This window comes from Serinus canaria, chromosome 2 (assembly GCF_022539315.1).
Source record: "Serinus canaria isolate serCan28SL12 chromosome 2, serCan2020, whole genome shotgun sequence".
Lineage (NCBI taxonomy): Eukaryota > Metazoa > Chordata > Aves > Passeriformes > Fringillidae > Serinus > Serinus canaria.
This window is the reverse complement of record NC_066315.1, coordinates 28,301,781-28,322,956: the sequence shown is the minus strand read 5'-3', so window position 1 is coordinate 28,322,956 and position 21,176 is coordinate 28,301,781. Positions and strand designations below refer to the sequence as shown.

The following is a 21,176-nucleotide window of genomic DNA, read 5'->3' as shown; positions in this document are numbered from 1 at the left end:
GAGTGCCATAGTTCATTCAGGAAGTAAGTAACTGTGAACTATGGAGCCTGAGAATTTGGCATAGGTCCATTTATGCAGGCTTGTCACAGGGACAGCAACCTTCAGCAGGAAGGTAGGGTAGAAGGGTAGAATCCCTTCCACAGAGCAGGACCAGGTAAATGCTGTGCAGTTCAGGGATGGGAACTGGACCTGACTGCTTGTTTAGGAGTCTCAAAAAAACACACAATGTAACATATTCTTCACCTTTAATTGTTGTTTATCTTTGCTGTGTATTTATTTATGGTGCAAGCCCATTATACTGGGGACTTTTAGGACTCTGATTAATGCAGAAAAAAACTTTGGAAGGGATAAAAAAGGAGTGATGTGGTCATGTGTTACAAAAATGAATAGGTGAATCAGAGTTAAATATCTGGGCCAAATCTGCAGCTGGAATAAATGTATGTGATTGCAGGTGTGTTTCAGTACAGCTAAAATGTAGCTGAAGTTAGCAGAGCTGTGATAATTTACATAACCCTGAAAAGCTGCAACACTGAAAGGAAATAATGCTTTCAAAAGAAATTTTAGAAATTATAGCCCAGGTGGACACCAAAATTATAGATTTTTCCTAGTGCTGCAGATTGTCATGGCTTGCATCAAAAAGCTCCAGTCACCTATGGGAAGTTTTGCAGAGCAGTCTGCAGAGAAGCTGCTTGGCTACTCTGTCCTTTTTCCAGAGCTGTATGCATATGCACCTCTCAATCATTTTTATAAAATGTGCTTTAAAGAGTTCATCAGCTCTGCCTTTTTCTCCCTCAGGTGATATTACAGTCATTTTTACAGGCAGTAATTGAAATGTCACCAATAGCCGATTAAATTTCAGGCGAGGAATAAGAAGTTAAGCTCTTTAAACAAAGGGTCGCTTTGTCCAAAACTATCTTTAGCAATAAAACAGGAAGCATAAAGTCAAGTAGAAAACATAAGTCAGAGCTGAAGGCATATTGTTCTCTATGGAATAGTTTCATGAGTTACTTGCTATTCACTTTTTATTGTTATTTTTAAGGGAAATTAGAGAGCTGAAACTATGAAATTTCTGTTCCATTCTTCATACCACCATATAGTTCTTCCAAGTGATTATTCTACCTCCTCAGATAATTTTTTTTGCTTAAGTAATGATTAAGACTGAGAGTTGTCTTTTGACTTGTATCTCCTAATAATCACAACATTGCTGTCATTCCAAGTACAGTCTGTATTAGTACATGAGCTAAGTGTGTATGCATGTGTGTTTAAAAAAATTTACTTTTTTTTCTGAGAGCGAGGAAAAGATGGGCTTGGTACAATTATCCGTAGTATCAAACTGAAGAAAGGTTTTGTAAAAGTTTTCTGGTAGAACTTGCTAAATGTTTTTGTCCATCATTTCTTTGTATGGGTTTATTTTTTCATTGGTTTTCTTTATTAAAAAGCAAAGAAAATCCCCAACCCTCTACCACATTGTCCAATAAGTCTGTTACAAGTTTAATGATGATGTGCATCCGATTAAAATTCATAGTAGTACATGGGAAATTCAGGTCAAAGCAACCTTTTCCTATTTGTTGCACCTGCAGGGTTTTCCCTCCTGCATCCCCAAATAAAGTATCTGATGATAAGATCTGCTTGTTAAATGCATTTAACAAATCATTGCTAATCCATTTTTGTGGCAGGTGGCACGTCGCTGGGGGATTCAGAAGAACAGGCCAGCCATGAACTATGATAAACTTAGCCGATCGCTTCGCTATTATTATGAAAAGGGAATCATGCAAAAGGTGAGTAGCTAATTTTGTATTACATTTCACCGGAGTCTTGCATGTTAATCCGGAGGTCAGTTTACAAGGAGTTCTTGTAATTGCATGGCTTAGGTAGTTTTTTATATCTGTTTAGGCAAACCCTGAGCTTTTGGACCTACTAGGTGTAGCATATGCATTAAGATTTTTTTTTCTATGTAAAAAAACGTCTGTGGCTTTAGTTCACACAACGCACTTCATGATTATAAAGAAAGAAGTAACATTCAAAAATATCCAAAAGAGCTTCCTGGCAGCTGGAAAAGGCAAATGGTAGAGTACGGTATGATTAATGTTTTGCAGATCTAAATTAGCTGCCCGGTGCTTGGGTACTTTAGTAAGGGCAAGATAGGGGAGAATAATTATGCCTATTAACATACCAAGTACTTTCATATTTTTACTAATAGTGTTGTAGTAATACTGGTTTTGAAGGGAATTTAATATTTATAATAGACTGAATTAGGAGAAATATTTAACAATAATTTATATATTATGGGCTAGTCTTGCTGACAATATTCAAGCCATCCTCCTACCGTGACTTGCTGATTGTAGTGTAATCTTGCTGTGTAGTACCATGAAAATCAATAGTGGAGGCCAGTCTGCTTTATCTACAAAGCTGCAGGTGTGATCAAAGATCATAATAAACACCTTGAACTGCAAAACTTATTCCATGTATTTTCATATTGGTCTTGTGACCAGTGATGATGAACGTGTTTAAACTTTTCATATGCCAATTCCATGAATGAAAACAGTGCTCTCAGCTCAAGTTACTGGGCAACTTTTCTGGTAGGTTTTGTGAAGTCTGAAAAGTTCTCTCTCTTAGATTATGCAATTGTTGTAGTGCACTCCTGTTTCACTACCAGTAGTCAACTTGGACAACAATCTGGGCTAGTGCTGGCTTACAGTTCTTCAGTAGTTCAGCACCTCATTCATTTTTGTGTGTCATGTAACAGTGCACAGAGTCTTTGTAAAGTGGATTTGAGACTGGGTCCGATCAGGGGGAAGCAGAAGTGCTTGGTTTCTCTGACTGGTGCTTCAGGCAGAGGAGTTCCTTGTTCCAGGTTACAGCTCAGCAGCATAGGCAACTGTGCTGCCAGCACACTTCAAAGGCAGCAGAGGCAAAAAAAAAGTAGCAGAGTGAAGCAAGTTGAAAAGGTGGGGATAGAAATACCAGAAGGCTGATAATGCTGCCCCAACCCACACATCCATTTAACGTGGAAAGCTTACAAGTGCTTTGGACAGCTAGCTTCCTACATACTAAACTACTACTTTATTATCTACAAGAATGGGTTTAACACATGTTTTGAAAGCTAGCTTGTATGCTTATTTTTCTGACATAGCAATGTTTTGGGTTTGTCCTGGGATCACTCTATCTGGCCAGCTCATGTATGTTAAAACCTAATGGGCGTTGTAGATGCAAAGCAGGTTTCTTTATGGCAGAGTTTGTATGCATATTTTTCCTCCTTTTTTTTTTTAAATCAACAATGATAGCAGGTTATGCAAAAGCCTGATTTCTGAATGAAACCTCTAGTCTATCAAACTTGCTGACATTAATTTGATTTTAAAAATTCTGCTGCAGATACAGTCCCCACCAAACTCTATTTGTAGAATAAATAATCTGAAAGTTTAAGGAGGTGCTTCAAACTATTTTGCACCTATAAGAAAAGAGTTGTTGAGTTTGCAAAACTTTTTCCATATTCACTATCTCACTTCATTGCTGTGGTAGCTAGAGTTGCAAGAAGCACACAATATGATTTTATTTTATAATTGTTTTAATAAATTGTGAGCATGCAATCTAATGCATATTTTGAAGCACAATTTTTTAAATAAGGTACTTGAGAAGACATTATATTGACTTCGGTTTGTTGCTTGTAATAAGCAGCAAACTGAAATTTGTGTTGTTTTTGTGTTGTTTTTATCATTCTCTAGCTTTTAGGAAACTGAAGCATAGACATTTAAGATTGTTTCTGATTGAGGGAAAACTTTAGGATCTTTGGACAAATTGCCCCTCCATAAGCAAATCCAAATGTCCCAGCTTTGCATGAGCAATTGCTAAGTACATATTAGCCTACGTATTTGCTTACGCTGTCCCTGTACAATCAGCAGGCACTGTAACTAAAAGTGCTTTTATACGTAAGCATGAATCAATCTGGGTAAAGTGAAATCCAGATCTCTGTCGTGCAATGTGATTCTTTTTTCCACTTTGCACATGGAGTGTGTAATTTTATTTTGCCACTGTAGTGACAATTTGTTTACATTTTCCAATAAGATCAGTTCCATTTGTGGTTAAGTATAGGAAACGATCGCAAACAAATGTTTAGAAGCAGAATACTTAGTTCATCTTCCAACAGTATGTCATGAGTGGCAAAACCAAGAGCATTCTGCACAGTCTGCTTTGCCCAGTCCCACTTGTCTTTGCTAGGTTGTTACCTTACCAGTTCTGCTGTCACAGTATTAATTGTGTAACAAAGGTGAGTTCTTTGCAAGACTGTTGAACTTGGAGCTGCAAAACATGAGGCCTTATGCTGCACCTTTTTTTCCCCCTTCTGTTTTCCTTAGGTGGCTGGAGAAAGATACGTCTACAAGTTTGTTTGTGACCCTGAAGCGCTTTTCTCCATGGCTTTTCCCGACAACCAGCGCCCCTTGCTGAAGACGGACATGGAGCGCCACATCAATGAGGAGGACACTGTGCCTCTGTCCCACTTCGACGAGAGCATGGTCTACATGCAGGACGGAGGCTGCTGCAACACCCACCCCTACAATGAAGGATATGTCTATTAACAACAGTGACACTGAAGGGGTGCTTCCCCCTCCCTTAAGCTTCTCCTCTTTCCCAAGACCCAGAGGAAAGCTGAATCGACTTCAGTTTGTTTTTTAAATAGTACACTAAAAAGGGGCTTTTCCTGTTGCATTACTCCTATGGTCTGCCATGGACAGCGCACTTTATTTGAAAGGGGAGGGTTGGAACCTAAATGTTATTCTGTGTAAAAGGAGGAAAAGGGTGGGTTTGCTTTTTACTTAAGTTTGGGAAGGGAACGTACAGGTTTTAAGTACAAAAAAAGCTATATGATGTCTGTTTTGTTTCATATCAGCATAAGATATTGTACATTTTCTCTGGGTATCCGTAGTACAGTTAATTCTCATTGTGCAAAATAACCACTTGATGATGATATCAGCACAGCATGCCTAGGGCATTTGTTTCTTGTTATTCCTAATTGTCTTTCTGCAGTAATAAAAGAGAAACAAAGCATATACCACAGCATTTAATTTAGAAGTTTCCAGTGGCAGAACTTGTACCGTGCCTCTGTGAACAACCAGATAGTTTTCTTAAATTTTTTCCATTTTTTTTATTTCTTTCTTTTTCTATTTTTTCTTTTTTTTTCTTTTTTTTTCTTTTTTGTTTTTTTTGTGTATGACTTTAAAAAAAAATCTTATTTAATGACAGACTGGCCAGAAGTACAGTGACCAAGCAGTGAAATCCCTGACTTCTGACTGCAAGTTGCATGCTGTATCTGGTGCCACATTGCTATACATATATGGCCCATGCTATGGCGTTGATTTTTCAAGATCCATTTGAGGGTAGTAATTACATGGAGCATGAAGTAGGCTTTCTGATGATCATGTCAGCATTAAATACAGGATCATGATCAGGAGGGAGAAAACATTTTGTATCCTACCATTTCCTTTGGTACATAAATAAGTTATTTAATCAATAGGAATTAACTGTACTAAGTCACATATCTAATTATGCTGTTTAGACACAGCAAGCACTCCTTGAGAAAAATATCCAATACACTAAATAGGTACTTTAGTAATTTTTAGACACGGTACCCATTAATATGCATTTAAACCTTTTACTGCTGTGTTATGTTGATAACATATATAAATACTAGATAATGCTAATGCTTCTGCTGCTGTCTTTTTCTGTAATATTCTCTTTGATGCTGAATTTACTATGACCATTTATAAGCAATGCTGTAACTACAGGTAGCATTTCAGGACAAAATAGATGACTTGAACCATTTATTGCTTAGAAAATAGCTTACGCCATAGCTGTGCTATAAGCAGCTTTTACGCGCATCCACAAATGACTAGTAAGCTTCAGCTTGCTAAGGAAAGCTCTGCAGAACCTTTTGTAATTTTCGGTGGAACAGAGATGAACTGTCAAAGAATACCATGAAGTTGCTGTATGACGTTGTAGTGCTGGCACTGGTGTTACCAATCAACTTGTTTTGGACACTAAATGTAAATGTGATCGGATATGCTCGGAAGACAATTTAAATTTTGAGGGTTTTTTTTGGTTGTTTTGTTATTTTTTTCAAAGTGTTTTGTTTTTTGAGAGGGGTTACCTTGGACACAAACCACATGTGCTATTCTGTATGTAAAACGAAAACAAAAAGCGGCAAAAGCTCAAAAGTTTAAAATATTTATGAGCACCTTTTTTGAAATACAATAATTCATAGGTTAAAGGCGTGGAGAGGGAGATAAGAATTGGATTTAATTTTTTGCCCAGTGAAATTTAAATAGTTGGTATAAGTACCTCATTTTCCTAGATTGTCAAGAAGTGGGAGAAAAATAAAAACATAACCATAAAAAGACAAGAATAACTTTCATCATAATGGATGGATTTCAAAGACTGTCCAAGGTGGTGGGTTAATCTTCCATCCTTTGTCAGTTAAGACACTACTTAAGTTATGAATATTTTAATACACATTTAATCAAAAGTAAAGAAGTAGTGGTCACTGAAACCACAGGTGCATAAAAAGCATTTGGGCAGGTATTTAATTTACCCAGATCCATGAGACAATATATTTTATGATATATGCCTTAATATCCCACCTAATTCTGTCATTCATAGGTCTCAATGGCACTTAAATACTTGGTGATCAACTGAGAAAAAGAAGTCTAAAATTGCAGAACTAGCAAAAAGGAAAGGGAAAATGTTCAGTAATATTGTTTAAAAAAAATGTGGTTTCCATTGAAATAAGGTTCAAATGAAACATGCTTTGATGAAAAGTCCTTGGATTGGTTTTGGTTCTTTAATGTCAGCACAGAGCGCCTCTTGCCTGTGGCAGGATGTGGGGATTTGGGAAAGGGGTTGGACAAAAAAAGGAAAAAAAAAATTTTAAATTGCATCGAATGTGTAATATTTAAGAAGAAAAAAAGTATATATATATCTGTATACGGTAGTGACTCACTGAACAAAACAAGCAGTCAGACCAACATTACATGATCTCTCAGCAGAAGACAAAAAGGTCTTTCACTGAACTTATTAACCCTTTTAAAAATGTACCTAAGAGGTTTATTTAAAGTCTATTTTTATTCCACTTTTTTGTTTGTTTGGGGTTGGGGATTTTTTTTGTTTTGTTTTGTTTGGGGGTTTTCAGGTAGAATAATAAATCTGGCAGCTGATTTCTGCAAGATTGTTGTGTATTGGATTCCTAACCATTTGGATTGGAGAGGCCCCTGCAGAAAGGTTATTCTTTTGGGAGAGGAGAGAATGGTCTGTTCCCAGTGCCTAGAATGGCTTGCTTCAAAGGGTAACAAAAAGAGAAATGAAAAAAAAAAAAAAAAAGAACAATGAAATAAAAGGATGGGGGGGGGGAAAGGTGGCATATGTACAATTCATGTGTATGTATGTATGAGTTATAGCCAGAAGTTAGATTACCAAAGCATTGTATTTGACTGACAAAAGGGAGGAGGATGGTCTATGTATATTTTGGGATTGATTCCTACTAAGAACACTTACACAAATTCAGAGGGCATTTCAATGCCCTACTGGATTTGGATGTGGGATGTTTGGGGCTGGGGAAAGGGGGCTGGGTTGTCCTTTGGTTGCTTTTTGGGTATTTTAGTTTTGTTTTCATGCTGTACCACAAGTGGAGGGAACATGCAGCTTTCACCTGTTTTTAGTAGGAGCTGTAATAGAATGAGCCTGCCTCTGTTTGCTGGCAGAGCCGTGGGGCAGACAGGGCAGAGCTGCTGTGAAGCAAAGTCAGGAGGCATGGCTGGAAAGACCCAGCACCGTGGAACAGCTGAAGGGGCTCAGCTTTCATGTGCCATCACAGATCACTTGCACCAGTAGCTGAACACAGGTGAAGTTTGTGAAGAACTTGGCAGATTCCTTCAGAATCCATTTGAGAGAGTTAACATTACAAGTTTAGGACAGTTTCTTTTTCTTTAGGGATATGACTTCCATGGCAAAGAGTCTGCCCTTTTCTCTCCAAGGTTACACCACTCTAACTTTCTTACATTAGCAACCTTACCATTACATTCACTGAAAGAGCAAATTTCATCTCCTCAGACCAAACCTGCTGGCTGTCCTGACCATGGTCTGGTGAGGTTACCAGGGGAAACTGGGATACATAAATGCTTTCCTCCAGAAATTCATTGGAAAGAGGCCTTTACTCAGAATCTTTTCATCTTTGGGATTCTCTGCTACATGGGACTATTTCCCAGGGATTAATGCTTAGAGGTTTATTGCCCTTGATATCTGACTGGGTTGGGCTTCAAGTCCATTTTCACAAGACAATATCATCTATTAAATATTTTTGCCTTCTTTGTGGTTTTTTTTGTTTGGTTGGTTTTTAATAGCAGGAAACAGATCAATGTGTACAAAAGATATTATGAGGAAATCTTTGAGTTGTTAATGGCTCTACTTTCTCCTCTGAAAAGCATTAGCTTCAGTTCATGTATTACAGGTAATAGCACCCATAAACAGCCCTATTCAGTGCTCACATTAATAGTACTGAGGACTTTTCTAGTTTCCTTCAAAGATTTTTTTGGGAGTCTTAATTAATATGGTATTTTATACTCTAAGAATCATCACTTTAGAATATTTCTCTAACATAAGAGCCTAGGAAATTAATTTCTCAGTTCTCTGCTTATCTGAGGTTTTTTCTGTTGTGCATTTGAGTTTTTGGTTGGTTTTTTGTGGTTTGTTTTTTGTTGTGGTTTGTTTTGGTTTTAGTGGTTTTTTTTTTTTTCTGATTTTGTTGGTTTGGTTTGGTTTGGCTTTATATCAGAAGCTACTCTGCTTGGACAGGAGGTAGCAGCTGAGAGCAGGTGCCTCTGCATTAGAAACCCCAGTACAAAGTCCACTGCATTTTGCTAAGCTACCAGACTGAGAACTAGAGTGTCTGCAATACAGCACTGAGCCCTCCCCTCCCTGTGCTCTTACAGAAGAGGGGACAACAGTGCACTGTCTTTTGTTTCTTCTGCTACAAGAGCAGTAGTCTCTGGCAGAGCAGCAGGATGGAAAGCTAGGGGTAGTAGCAATTTAAAACTGCAGGATTACCCAGATCTGTCTGTCTGAGACACCAAAAATGCATCAGCCAAGTGCTGTCCCTTACCCCCCAGCTTTCATGATTGTATAGGTAGGCAAAGTTAACTTCAATCTTCAGGAGGCTGAAATATTGGTTTCCTCCCTGAATACCAATTTAATTTCTGTGGGTAGGAAATATCTGTGCCATCTTCTTATGTAATATTCTGAAAATGTCTATGAAGTATCTTGTTGACATTTTCCCAAAGAACTTTTTTTTTTGTGTGAAAATGCCACAACATGCATCACCAAAAGAAAGGGTAAATAAACTCCCAAGAAGCTATCCATACATCAGGCTTTCCAAAGCTACAGTAGTATTTACTCTAGCAATGTATCATGTCTTTAATACTGCTGTATTGTCCTTATTACATAGTTTCATTGGGCTGACCTCAAAAATACTCAGTGTACCTTGAAATTTTGTTTGTTTTAAATGAGCTTTTAAATGAGTTACAGGAAGGTAACCCTGAGGCAGGGTTACAATCAAGCATTTGGATCTGGTAAGCCATAACTCTGTGTCTTTGTCTTTGCTCTTACAAAGCTCTGTGGGCACCTATGCCCACATAAATGCTTTTTAGGTGTGTGGTAGAGTGGAAATTACAGCCACTGGCTGGATTTGGGGGGTGAGGTGGTTTGGTAGTTTTTGGGTATCTATGGCTGCCTTTGTTCCAGAAGGAATGTCTACATGTATTACTTTCCACAGTTACTTTCCAAGTAACCAGGTAGAGAATGGGTTTCCAAAATAGAATGTTTGCTGTATAATTTACAATAGAGGCTATGGTATTTCCTTGTTGCTGCCCTAAAATTGAAAAAGTTGAGGAGATTTCACCATTTTCCTTTCCCCTCCCTTGAGTGACAGGACCCAGCTGATCTATCTGAAGATAGTTCAAGCCAATTCTTCACTCACCCATGGTATTTTAGTGAACAATCTGCTCATCAGTACAGTGGCACTTTGTAGAAGCTCGGGTACAGAGTGTTGAGTATTTTAGATGTACTGCAGAGGGCTTTCTATGGTGGCTTTCAGTCAAAATCTTGCATGGACAGTGGCATATGGCTACACCACCTAAATAGAGGCAGAGAGAGATTTTTTTGCAGCAGCACCAGCTCCTCAGCTTGAGACATTTGCTGAAATCTGCAGTTTAGGCTGATTCCTGGCCAGCCAGGGTGAGTCTGCCCTGGAAGATCTGGCAAGGAACTCAGTGTGTATGTAGAAGACCAGAGAGAGCACAATCCCAGCACGCTTGAGAGAGGAAGCAAAGAGATGGGAAAAAGTCTGTCAGGGGCAATCTGGCTCTACCAAGCGGCTACTCCAGAGCTGATTAGTACAGGAAGAAGGAGGTTATATGACCCATACAGTAAATCACAAAGATAATTATTTGAATGACATGCTGCAGGAGAATCATAAGAAATTATGGAAAGTAATAAACTCAGTAAACAGCAGTGATTTTTTAAGACCCTGGTGCTTGTGGGAGTGCTTCAGGAAAAGGAAGAGGGAAAGTAAAATACAGAAAAGGATGATAATATTAGATGAGAACAACAGGAGTCAAACCATGAACTGCATTAAGGGACTTGGAAGATTGCAGTGTTTTAGATAAAAGGAAGGGACTAAGATAAGTACAGAGTCAGTACACTGAGATAAGAGCAAGAGAGAAAAGGTAATTGGAGGCAGTGCACTTTGCGGTCAGTGGGCCAAATGTGTTTGGCTCAGAGCTGCACTGGGGATGTGTATGGCCCTGGTAGCATATCCCCAAGGACAGGAATACCAGTTTTGACTTTGGAGTGATTGTTGATTATTTAGTAAAATCATCTGCACAGTGTTTGGTAGTTGTTAAAAACAAGATACTGGAATATGCAGAGAGTGTTTGGGGCTGTAAATGTAATGTCTTTTTCATCCCACTATACTAAAAAAAAAAACCCTGCAAAACTCACAGACACAAAAGAAGAAAGAATGCCTTTCAGAATAATGGGGCAGACTCTGGGTTGGTATAACTCAGCTTGGTTTCCTCCTCAAAATCAGCTATGTAGTTTTATGTTAACAGAGACTATAGACTGTATTTGGTAATGTGTATGCCTGTCTAGCATAGTCTATACACAGGACTTTACTTGTTGCATTATTCAGAAAGTTATACAAATGATCAAGACCTGGGGCATAGCATGAGACCAACAATAAAACATGAAATTAAACAAAAGTACATGTCTTCTGAATTCTACTGATGTAGGCAAGTTCATCTGCTTTTGTATAAAGCTCTCTGATGGAGCTCTATACACACCTCTAATCCTTGCAATTAACTTTCCTGACCAATGCTGGCAGACTCTGTGTGCTGGAGTCTGTGCTCTAGGTGGCTCAGCACTAGTCTCTACAAAGGTATCTGGGATCTGTAGGGTCAGGCTGCCTGCCCAGCTTGTCACAAAGACCATGCGACTGTTTACAAGTCTTAAGAACTTCATTAAGCTTCCAGCCATTCTCTATATTAGCAAAAATCAGGTATATATTGCAGATTTAGCCACAAAGGCTAGACCAGCAAAGGAATATACCTTTGGCTACAGATGACTTGGATATACCTGGACATGAGTATTTGAAATGAAGGCACAAATTTCTATTGGTACAAGGTAGTTCTGTGTATGGAGTTTTGTTTAGGTCCTCTAACTGAACTGAAAAGGAGGTAACACAACTCTACTGAACTGAAAAGGAGGTAACAAACTACTACCTGAGTAGTTTGGAGTTCTTACACTAAATTACAAAGGCCTGTGCATGATTACAAAGCTGCTGACATTGGGGTTGGAGTTACTTTTAAAGGGGAAAGAGAAATATTGCTGCATTTATGTTTAGCTGGGAACTGTATGTCTTTCAACAAAGAAGAAATGAAAAAAAAGTCAAAAATAGAATTTGACCAGTCATTTTATATCACTGCTACTAACACCTAACTTTCCATAATATTTTGCTCTCTGCAGGACATTTTTGCATATAGGAAGCTAAGGTTATATAGTAGCATTAAGGGTTGAAGTAGGGCTAAGAAGTTATAACCCCCAAAAGAAAGGAGAGAAAAACACACTTATGTCTTTCCATTCTCATATTGCCTCCAAATTTATCAATTCCATATTCCATAATGCTCTGAGTTCCTGCCTCAACAGATAACATTAAGCAGTATGTATTATAATTTCATCAGACTTGGACTCTTCCTTAAAGCCCTAGGTGACTTCATGCATTCATATCAATTTTATCAACAGAGCAGTGCATCTGACTCTCTGAAAGCAGGTGTGGATCCAAGACCAAATTTCTCATGACAAGAAGGTTTGGATTTTGATGGGATGCTTATGACAAACACAGACAGCAAGAGACCAAAATCTCTCACGTAAAATAATACAAAAAACTCTGGAAATGCTGTGTATGTGATGTCTCCAGTTAGTAATATTTTTGGAAGACTAAAGGCAGTTTTATTTGGCTGATTTGTGTTACTTGGGGGTGACCATGTGCATAAACTATAACGGGAAGTCAGTATTTCTGAAAATTTATATAAGAGGATTTAGCCAGAGAAGTGTGACCTGCTGACTCATTGTCCCAAAATGGTATCAGTCTAAAATATCATTGCAAGTGTGAGCTGAATACTCATACAAGCCCTAAATGGGACAGACAGTAGCTCCATACATTGGGAGAACAGCCTGTATCTAGTAGAGAAGAGCAAGGAAAGAATCCTAAAACCATTAATCATGAGGACAAAGATGAAAACTTTCAGTCTTGGTGCAAATTGACAACTGTAAATTGTAATTAATGAAAAACAAAAATTAGCTTAGAATGGCTTGCTAAGAGACCTTTGATTCTGGGACAGCAGATGAGTTCAGCTTCTGTTGGACTGCACACCTAGGACATGTAAGTAAAAACCAATGAATTTTTGCATTACATGAAGTGGTCTCAAATTTGCTTATAAAAATCTGGAGTGTTCAACAAGACATGCTAAAGAAAACATCATCATGTAAGAAAATGAACCTCTAGATTGACAAGAGAAAAAAAAATTGAATCAGTGGACGGTAACATTATTGTTAAAGAAAGGGCCCTTGGAAGAGCCTATATACATAACAAAAAAGGACACCAAGAAAAGCAAGCCTCTCCAGTAATTCAGGTTTTAAATGTTTAGACAGGTATATGGTAGCTTCCTTTTCTCATGACCCTGTTTTTGAAGGAAAAATAAGCTTCCCCTTTAAAATTCAATAGCTATCAAGATTCCTACTCTTTTCCTTTATTCTTGTTGAAAGGTAAAATTCAGATTTAAAGCTAAAGCCTCTAACCCACTCTACTGAATACAGCTGTTGCTATGTCATAATTATAGAGTAATCATAGAGCAATGTGGTATAGGGTTTTTATTGACATGGATATGAAGGATTTGTATTACTGTGCCCAAGCTGCTTGTTACTTCCACGCTGTTTGTTTCTGGAGACAGAAGTACATTTTACAGCTTTCCCCCTGCCCAAATAAAGAAAGCTTTTATAGCAACAATCCCAAGCAAATTTTTTCCCTTGAACCTCATATGCTAAAAAAAAAAAAAAAAAAAAAAAAAAAAAGGAGAAAGAGAAAACTATTCTTCAAGTGTTTAGAAAATTTTAAATAGTGGCACAGGTTTCTTCATTTTTCTGCTTATAAAGTTAATGACTGCAATGGAAATCTTAAGTCCTGAAAAAGAATTTTGAAAGTAAGGTCCAAATAGAGCATCTCAGAGAAGTAGCACAGATGTTGTAGCTAATATTTATGTGCTCACACGCATATTCAAACCACTTCTTTCAATACAAGTTGTCAATTATTTCAGATGTTTATAAGATAGAAATTGGTGTTTCCTATTTTGTCTAAACTTCAGATTTTGTGAGAAAGGAAGAAAAACTTTATCAGAAAATAAAAGAAAGGAAGACTAACTTTTCTGGATTGCTGGAATATGAGATTGCCCAATGGAGCAGGAAAAAGGAAGTTAAAAATGAATGGATAATTACAGTTGACATATAGCTTTGTGATTTACTACATAGATACTCTTCATGTACATAGACTCTATAGGCACTTTATATAATAGCCATGTAATTAATGTATACATTATTAATATATAAGTGCTTCTATTAAGGAATGTCATTAATGATTCTGCCATCCTGAAGCTGTAAGATACAACTTAGTGTGATCCCCATAAGATATTTGTTCTGGTCTGTCAGAATTAAGACAAAAAAGCTGCACTAAATTCTTACCAGTATATAAAATCTTCTAATAAAAGTCTAGGAACGTAGCCAGTCTAATTGCCCTGGAAAGGAAGCACACAGGCCAATATTTGGTGAAATGGGCAGAAAAGATATGGAAGTGGACCAAGGAGGACTTAAAATATAGTCAGGCTTCAAAATATAGTCAGATGGGTAAGAAAAGGCTATAGGAAGGACTGCACTGATATAATTCAAAGTTTGAAAATAGAAAACTTTTTGGTTTTCCTATGTCCAGTTTTAAAATAACTGTCAAAATTAGAAAGGGACTGAGCAGTTCTGAGAGGAATGACATTTAACAGATTTCCATTACTGGCATAAGACAATTCATTTATTTTTTGCAAGTTTCTGCATAAGTAGAAAAATGTTCACCTTCCATTGAGAACTGTAAAACAGAATGACTTCAAGACTTCAAGAAAAAGAATAATAATTAGTGAGTTGAAGGTTAAGAATAATAATTACAGCTGGTAGCAGAGAGTTTAGGAGTGAAATTTAATCAGCTCTGTCAAAATAAGTTAAAGAGAAAAAAATTTAGTCACAATATTTTAATGTACACAGTTCAGGTGTTTTCTCTGGGTCTGCCTTGGGGCCTACAGACTTTAGGTCCCTCTGACTTTTTTATACCTGTAAATGTTGTATGGTTTCCTGAGTGCATGAACATTCTCTGCACAGGTGAAACTCTGAATTGTGAAGGAACGGAGTTCAAAGGCCAAACACAAGCAGAAGCATTGGTTTTTTTCAACATTTTCTGGCAGCAGAGCTCCGCTCAATGGTTTGGTAAGTTCTCCAGCATTTCCAGTAGTTCTGTGAATTTTTCTGTACAGTTTAGTTAAAACAAGAACTCAGAAGTCTATTGAATTCAATAGGGCTGGGCCCAAGATTTCCCTACTGCACCTCATTTTCATATGGATGAAGCTAATCTTGTATGCCTTATTGGATTTTTTGTGTATGCCTCCTATGAGAAGACTGATTCATTCTGCCTCTGCCCCTACTTTATACATTTATTCTTGTGTAGAGGGTGTGAATTGAGCAAGGTCAAACCAATCAGCACAAATGCAAATGAAGATAAAAATGTAAAGAACTGGGCTGTGGCAGCCAGTTGTTTTCTATCTTCTCCATGCAAATCCAAGAGTTTTTCTTCCTCTGTTTTTTAGCAGTAACAGACTATTGCGTATTTTTGTTCTGTATCTCTGTCAGCACTAGAACACTGCAATCTGCTTTTTCCCCTCTTCAGATGAGATAAATCCTTTTTTCTTTTTATTCCATGCATTTCCATTTGCTTAGGTTCTTCTGTGCTTCATACTCCTTCACTGGGAAAATCCCATTTTCAGGAAACTAAGGCAGACATAATGATGTACTCAGACAAGTTAACATATCTTATTGGGAGAACTGTGGCAGAAAAACATTACAAAAGGCAATTATCTGTAATATTTTGTCTTAGAGTATTAACTATTCTAGCATTGCCCATGAAAATAAGATCACTGTAAGTCTATAGAAGGACATTATGAAGTATTAAATCTTCTTTGCTGAAACATGGACAGAACAGTTTCAAACACAGAGAGTGCATTACACATCTCTGCCTTGTCCTGTTCCTGTTTTTGAGGTGACCATCATCCTGTAATGGGATGATGTTATTTTTACATTGCCTATTGCCATCAATATATTTGAGAAAAACCTCTTTTTATTGTCCTCTGGCATGCTTAAACTTCAGCTGAGCTTTGGCCACACAAATTTTCTCCTTCAAGTAGATAGTTGCATCTCTCTATTCTTCCCATGTCCCTTGACCTTGCTTCCACTGCACATGCACCTTCCTTTTTTGCCCTATTTCCAAAAGAAGATCCCTCTTCAGCCAAACCAGCCTTTTGCCTCACCTGCTTGGCTTCTGCCATTTGGGAATTGCCTGCTCCGGTGTCATTAGGAGGTGATGCTTAAAATGTGGCCAGCACAGCTGGACCCCAGCAGCTTCAAAAAACAAGCGCCAATCCCTGATTTCTGCAGGAGTGCTGCCAGCACAGGCATCTCCTGCTAACTAGGACCCATGATGGCAGCCCACTCAAATGAAAAGTATGGAATAAAGTTGGACATTTTAGAGGCTTTGTAATCTCAATAAGAGAAAAGATCAATCAAAGTGCTTGTATATCAACTACACTCTGGACTTACTAGGAGGTTTTTCTATCCTCTTCCAATTCCATCTATGCCCAAGGTATTTTGTATTGTCAAAGGAATGATGGAGCAATAATGAAAAACTAACATTTTTGCTACCATTCCCTAACTCACAAACCAGGATCTGTTTCATCTCCATATTCTTTATTCAACAGAGAGGATGGTTCTTTGTTTTTCACTGTTCCTTTTAATAAATTAACCAAGTAGCTAATAATAACAAGGGCTAAAGATCTATTGTGCCATCCATTCAAATCATAGTGACCTTTCTTTGAACATGAGCTATCAAAAGTACATCATGAGCATGACTCATATGAGACCTCAAAAATGGTTTGCTTTTGTGCCTAATGCCAGAACTTAAACTCTGTTCTCCCAAGGCTGAAAGGCTAATGTACTAATTCACAATGTCGTGCAGCTGCCTATTTGGTTGAGTTTTCTGTTATTCTCACAGAAGGTTAATTTCCATAAAAGGGATTTTGATTTGACTGGGCTTGTTTGGACAAGATTTTATGGGATTTGGTTTCAGTCGTGGTGTTTGATGTCTCATTACATAAAGAAATACAGAACAAGAGCAGAAAATACTGTTGAATTTTTCACTGCACAAGCCTTTTTGCATTGAATGTCGTCCTGGGCTGGTGGAGTACTTTACTGTGTCTAACACTTAGCAACATTATGTTAAGCCAGAGGCCTTTATCACTCTGGTTTCTGTGGTGCTTATTTTCAAGGGATATGTATCAGAAGATAAAACTGATTGAACTAGGTGATAGGCAGTGGGAACCAAATAGTTCCACTTATCAGGCATGGGGTTCATAGTGATCTGGGGAAAATAAATATTTGACTGCAAGAAAGTCATTTCAGAAATCCTAGGATTTTCACAGCCATATGTTAGAGGTGTGACAATTGCACAGCCTCGAAGAGAGAAAGCAAAGTTAAGGCAGTTGGTAGATGTGCACCTGATCAAGGCATACAGATCTTGAAGATGGTAATTTCCACCAGTTGCCTTGTAATTAGAGCTGATACCATTGATTAAATAGAAGGAAGGTGAAAGAATTTGTAGATTGTCATGACTCAGGTTCCTTTTGTGTTCTGGCCTCTCCAGCATGCAAGAATCATAATGTAGAGCAAAAATTTCCATCCAGAACAAGTAATATAACTAAAGTAGAGGAAAGAAAAGTCTCAAGGCAGTAAACAAATTCATCTTCTTTAACTCTAGTGGATGAAATCTAAGTTGAGATCAGTCTTCTACAACCTTGCCAAATTTAAAGCCATCTGCACAGGGGTAACTGATGGCAGCATTTGCCCCTGCAACTCATTTAGAAATACATCTTCATTTGGCACAATCCAGCAGAGATGAAACGCAGCAGCACTTTGTGAGCTCTGCTGAGCAAAAAGGTTTAAAGCAGCTGACAAGCACCATAAGATATTGTTGTACCAGTTTGTATTGATTGTGCTGGAGGGCACCTCCTTCTGGAAGAGGATTGATTTTTGTGTGTTTTCACAAAGAGATTTTAATAGTCTTTGTACTTGCTGTCATGTTGCAAAGACCCACAAGCAAGGCATGCCTGACACCACAGCTTTAAATGATCAGCCATCCAGCTTGCAATAAGCATCAATTAATACTCTATAAAAACATCTCCAATGCACTTATACCGAAAACCAATTTTTATAAGCTATAAGGTCATATTTCTGCTATAGCAAAGAAATCAGCATCATCCAGGAATTAAATTAGCTCAGCTTCAGAGAGCGATTAAGAGAAAGAGTACTCAGTTTCTGATTCTTTGTTAAGAAGGTCAAATTCTTTCTTAAACTCACAAAAATGTGAAAGCTGTTAATTGCAATCATTTGAGTCATTGAATAGAAAATTGTTCCTAGAGTTTTTTCTTTTGTTACTTCACTCAGAAATTTAATGCCTCTATAATTTCCTGAGGTAAAAATTCACAGCAAAGAAATGACTAGCTAGATAACTTTTTAAAATTTGGACAGAAAAAGCACAGAAAAGAGTTTATGGTTTTTGTGCCTAGGTTTTTTGTGCCATAAATGTAGGCTAGGTCAAATGACTGCAGTATTACTAAAGCTTTATCATAGATCATTGATACTGCTATCAATACAACAACACTTCTCCATTTGGAAAAACTCATAGAGAATTTAACAGAACTGAAACCAGAAATGGAACACAGAATATTATGTGTAGATTTAAAAAAACATCTTTTCAGTGATGTGAGAGCTGTAGTAACTTTCAAGAGGTGTGTCAGAAGAAATTTATTCTCATCGATTGAACTTTTCCATAAGATGAGGAAATCCTTTATAAATCCATGTCCAGTCTACCATCAAATGCCAGCTCTCCTGGCGTGCAGTAGAACATCTGTTCTAGCAGAGCTGAGGCACTGGTGGTTGTAGATACTCCAAACAGCAAGTGGTTCATTTGTGGGTTCTCCTGAGCACAGTAGGTGATGCCCCTTGTTGAGACAGTAGTGATTTCTGGAATTGCTTGGCTGCTGCAGGTGCTTAAAAACACAAGTGAATGTGGCACCTGGGGACATGGTTAGTGGTGGACTTGGAAGTCTGGGGTTAGTAGTTGAGCTTTACAATGTTAGAGGTCTTTTTCAACCAAAACAATTCTTTGATTTCTCTGAATGTCCTCATGGAGCATGCCATGAAGTACTGAGCCCTGTATCCCAGATGTCACTCCAGATGTCACATTCTCTTCTTCCATCTCTCCCACAGGTATAATTCTCACCTTCTGTCTTCATGTCTCTTACTGTGGATATTGAAGAGAAACTGGTTTTTCCAGAAAGCCAACAGGTAGTGCTATCTTTGCTTTCTGATATGGCTTTTAGAAGCAGCACTGACAATGCACATGCTTAAAATAGTTGCCCAAAATCAGGGAAAATATTCTCTGCTGCTTTGGTTTTGTTTTGTCTTAGTGTTTACATAAGTCATCTGAATTTTCAGGAGATTTTATGTGAGTTGCAACCATTAGAATGCAAATTACAGATTAAGCCCAAATCAACATGGAGGTAAGTAAAATTAATAGGAATATTTCCACCAACACCTATAGTGGGTTGATCAGAATTAACAAGATTTCTGAATAAAAGCTTTTCTTTACTATATATTCATGCAGTATTTTGTGAAGAGGGGTCTGGAATCTGTTTTTTACTGCTGCTGCACTAAAAATAGAAGTGATGTAATGTACTTTGCAAATACTGAGCTTCACTCTGGAACCTAGAGTTGTAGCTTCTAATTTTTTCTAGTTTATAGCTGCAATTTGTCACAACTCTACCTGCATATTTGGACAAAGAAAGCTCCAATGCTTGAGTGTGTGGAAAAGTAAAGAGCAAAGAAATGAGATGATGGAAAATATTGGATGGTTCTTAGGAAATAAAGATAGCTTCTACTCAAAATAAGTGAAGAAAACCTTCTTTTAGTAGATCATTTGTCTAGAACATAGAAGATGTGAGAGCAGACAGAAAAAAACGTGCCTTAATTTTAATGAAACACGAATATGGAAGATAAATCATACTCTGGTTATTATCAAAACTATCAACACTATTTTTTGTGGAACAAATATGCAAACAAAGAAAAGATTGCATCTTTTGGACAATAGTGATCAGAAAAATAGGGAAAAGAGTAGAGAAAATGTGGAAGACAGACAAAGAGAGAATGAGTAACACGACTTTGTGAATCAGCAAGTATTGGCAGTGCTCCTTAAACTCTTAACCAGCTGGGAAAAGTTGGCTCTGACTGTAAGCTTAGATACAGAATATTTATATTCTTCAGTATAACAGAATAAAAAAGAAAATATATTAACTAATTGTCTGAAGATGAAGGAAATGATAAGATTAACTAATATACATGTAAAATTCTTTCTATGCTGTATGTTAGATATTATATATTTTACATCTTGTACGTGGGGAGCAGCTGCTATCTCCTTCAATATCATAAATCTTAATTTCTAATACAAGATGGTAGTAGGTCTTCCATTATAGTATAGTTTTCATCTTTTCTTCAGCAGCTTTTTTGGGGGGGAATGAAAGGATCAATTCATTACAAAGAGACTAGATGAACAGTAGAAGAGTCTTGAAATGACAAGGTTTTTCCCATGCAAACCTAGAAGAAGAGCATTCTGCCTCAGAATTAATTTTGAAAGACTGTTTTTTTGGGGTTTTTTTGTGTGTGTGTGTATGTCTATGACACAACCTAAGAAGTTTTCAAAAGAAAAGTGCTATGTGAGAATCTTTGGGGATAAAAGCAATGAGATCCAAGGCACTTTACCTAATTAAAAGAATGGAATTTAAAAGGCAGCTTAAGATGTTTAGAGATCAACTGCACAATTCTGTCATTCAAGGAATATAGAAGCCTGATCACGGATGCTTGTAAATATAATTTCTTAGAGACAGAAAAATACTGTAGATGCATTATCTCACTCAGCTCTCTGCTATGTGACTGTTTCATACAATATTCATTGTACTGTTTTAAAAATATCACTGTTTAACTTCTAAGTCTGCCTTTAAAACAATGTTGAGTAACTGAGATAATATTCTTATGCAAATATGATGCTTTATTCTTAGAATTAGCATGGAATAGATAATGAGAGAAAGGTAATGACTTGTGATTGTATAGCTGATACTGCATAGATTTTAACAGCTACTGTTGCATGCAAGAGATAGATGTCAAATATT

At 37.4% G+C, this 21,176-nt stretch overlaps 1 protein-coding gene across 2 annotated transcripts in view; it reads left to right on the top strand.

Annotated features, from left to right (window-relative positions):
* ETV1 (ETS variant transcription factor 1) overlaps positions 1-5,045 on the top strand; it is a 64,730-nt gene extending 59,685 nt beyond the window's left edge. For both annotated transcript variants that reach the window (XM_050971423.1, XM_018909464.3), the window contains exons 12-13: positions 1,677-1,778; positions 4,353-5,045. In XM_050971423.1, the coding sequence (XP_050827380.1) occupies positions 1,677-1,778; positions 4,353-4,574 (324 nt within the window). In that variant the 3' untranslated portion in view covers positions 4,575-5,045. The remainder of the gene's footprint in view (positions 1-1,676; positions 1,779-4,352) is intronic.
* Positions 5,046-21,176: the final 16,131 nt, after the last annotated feature.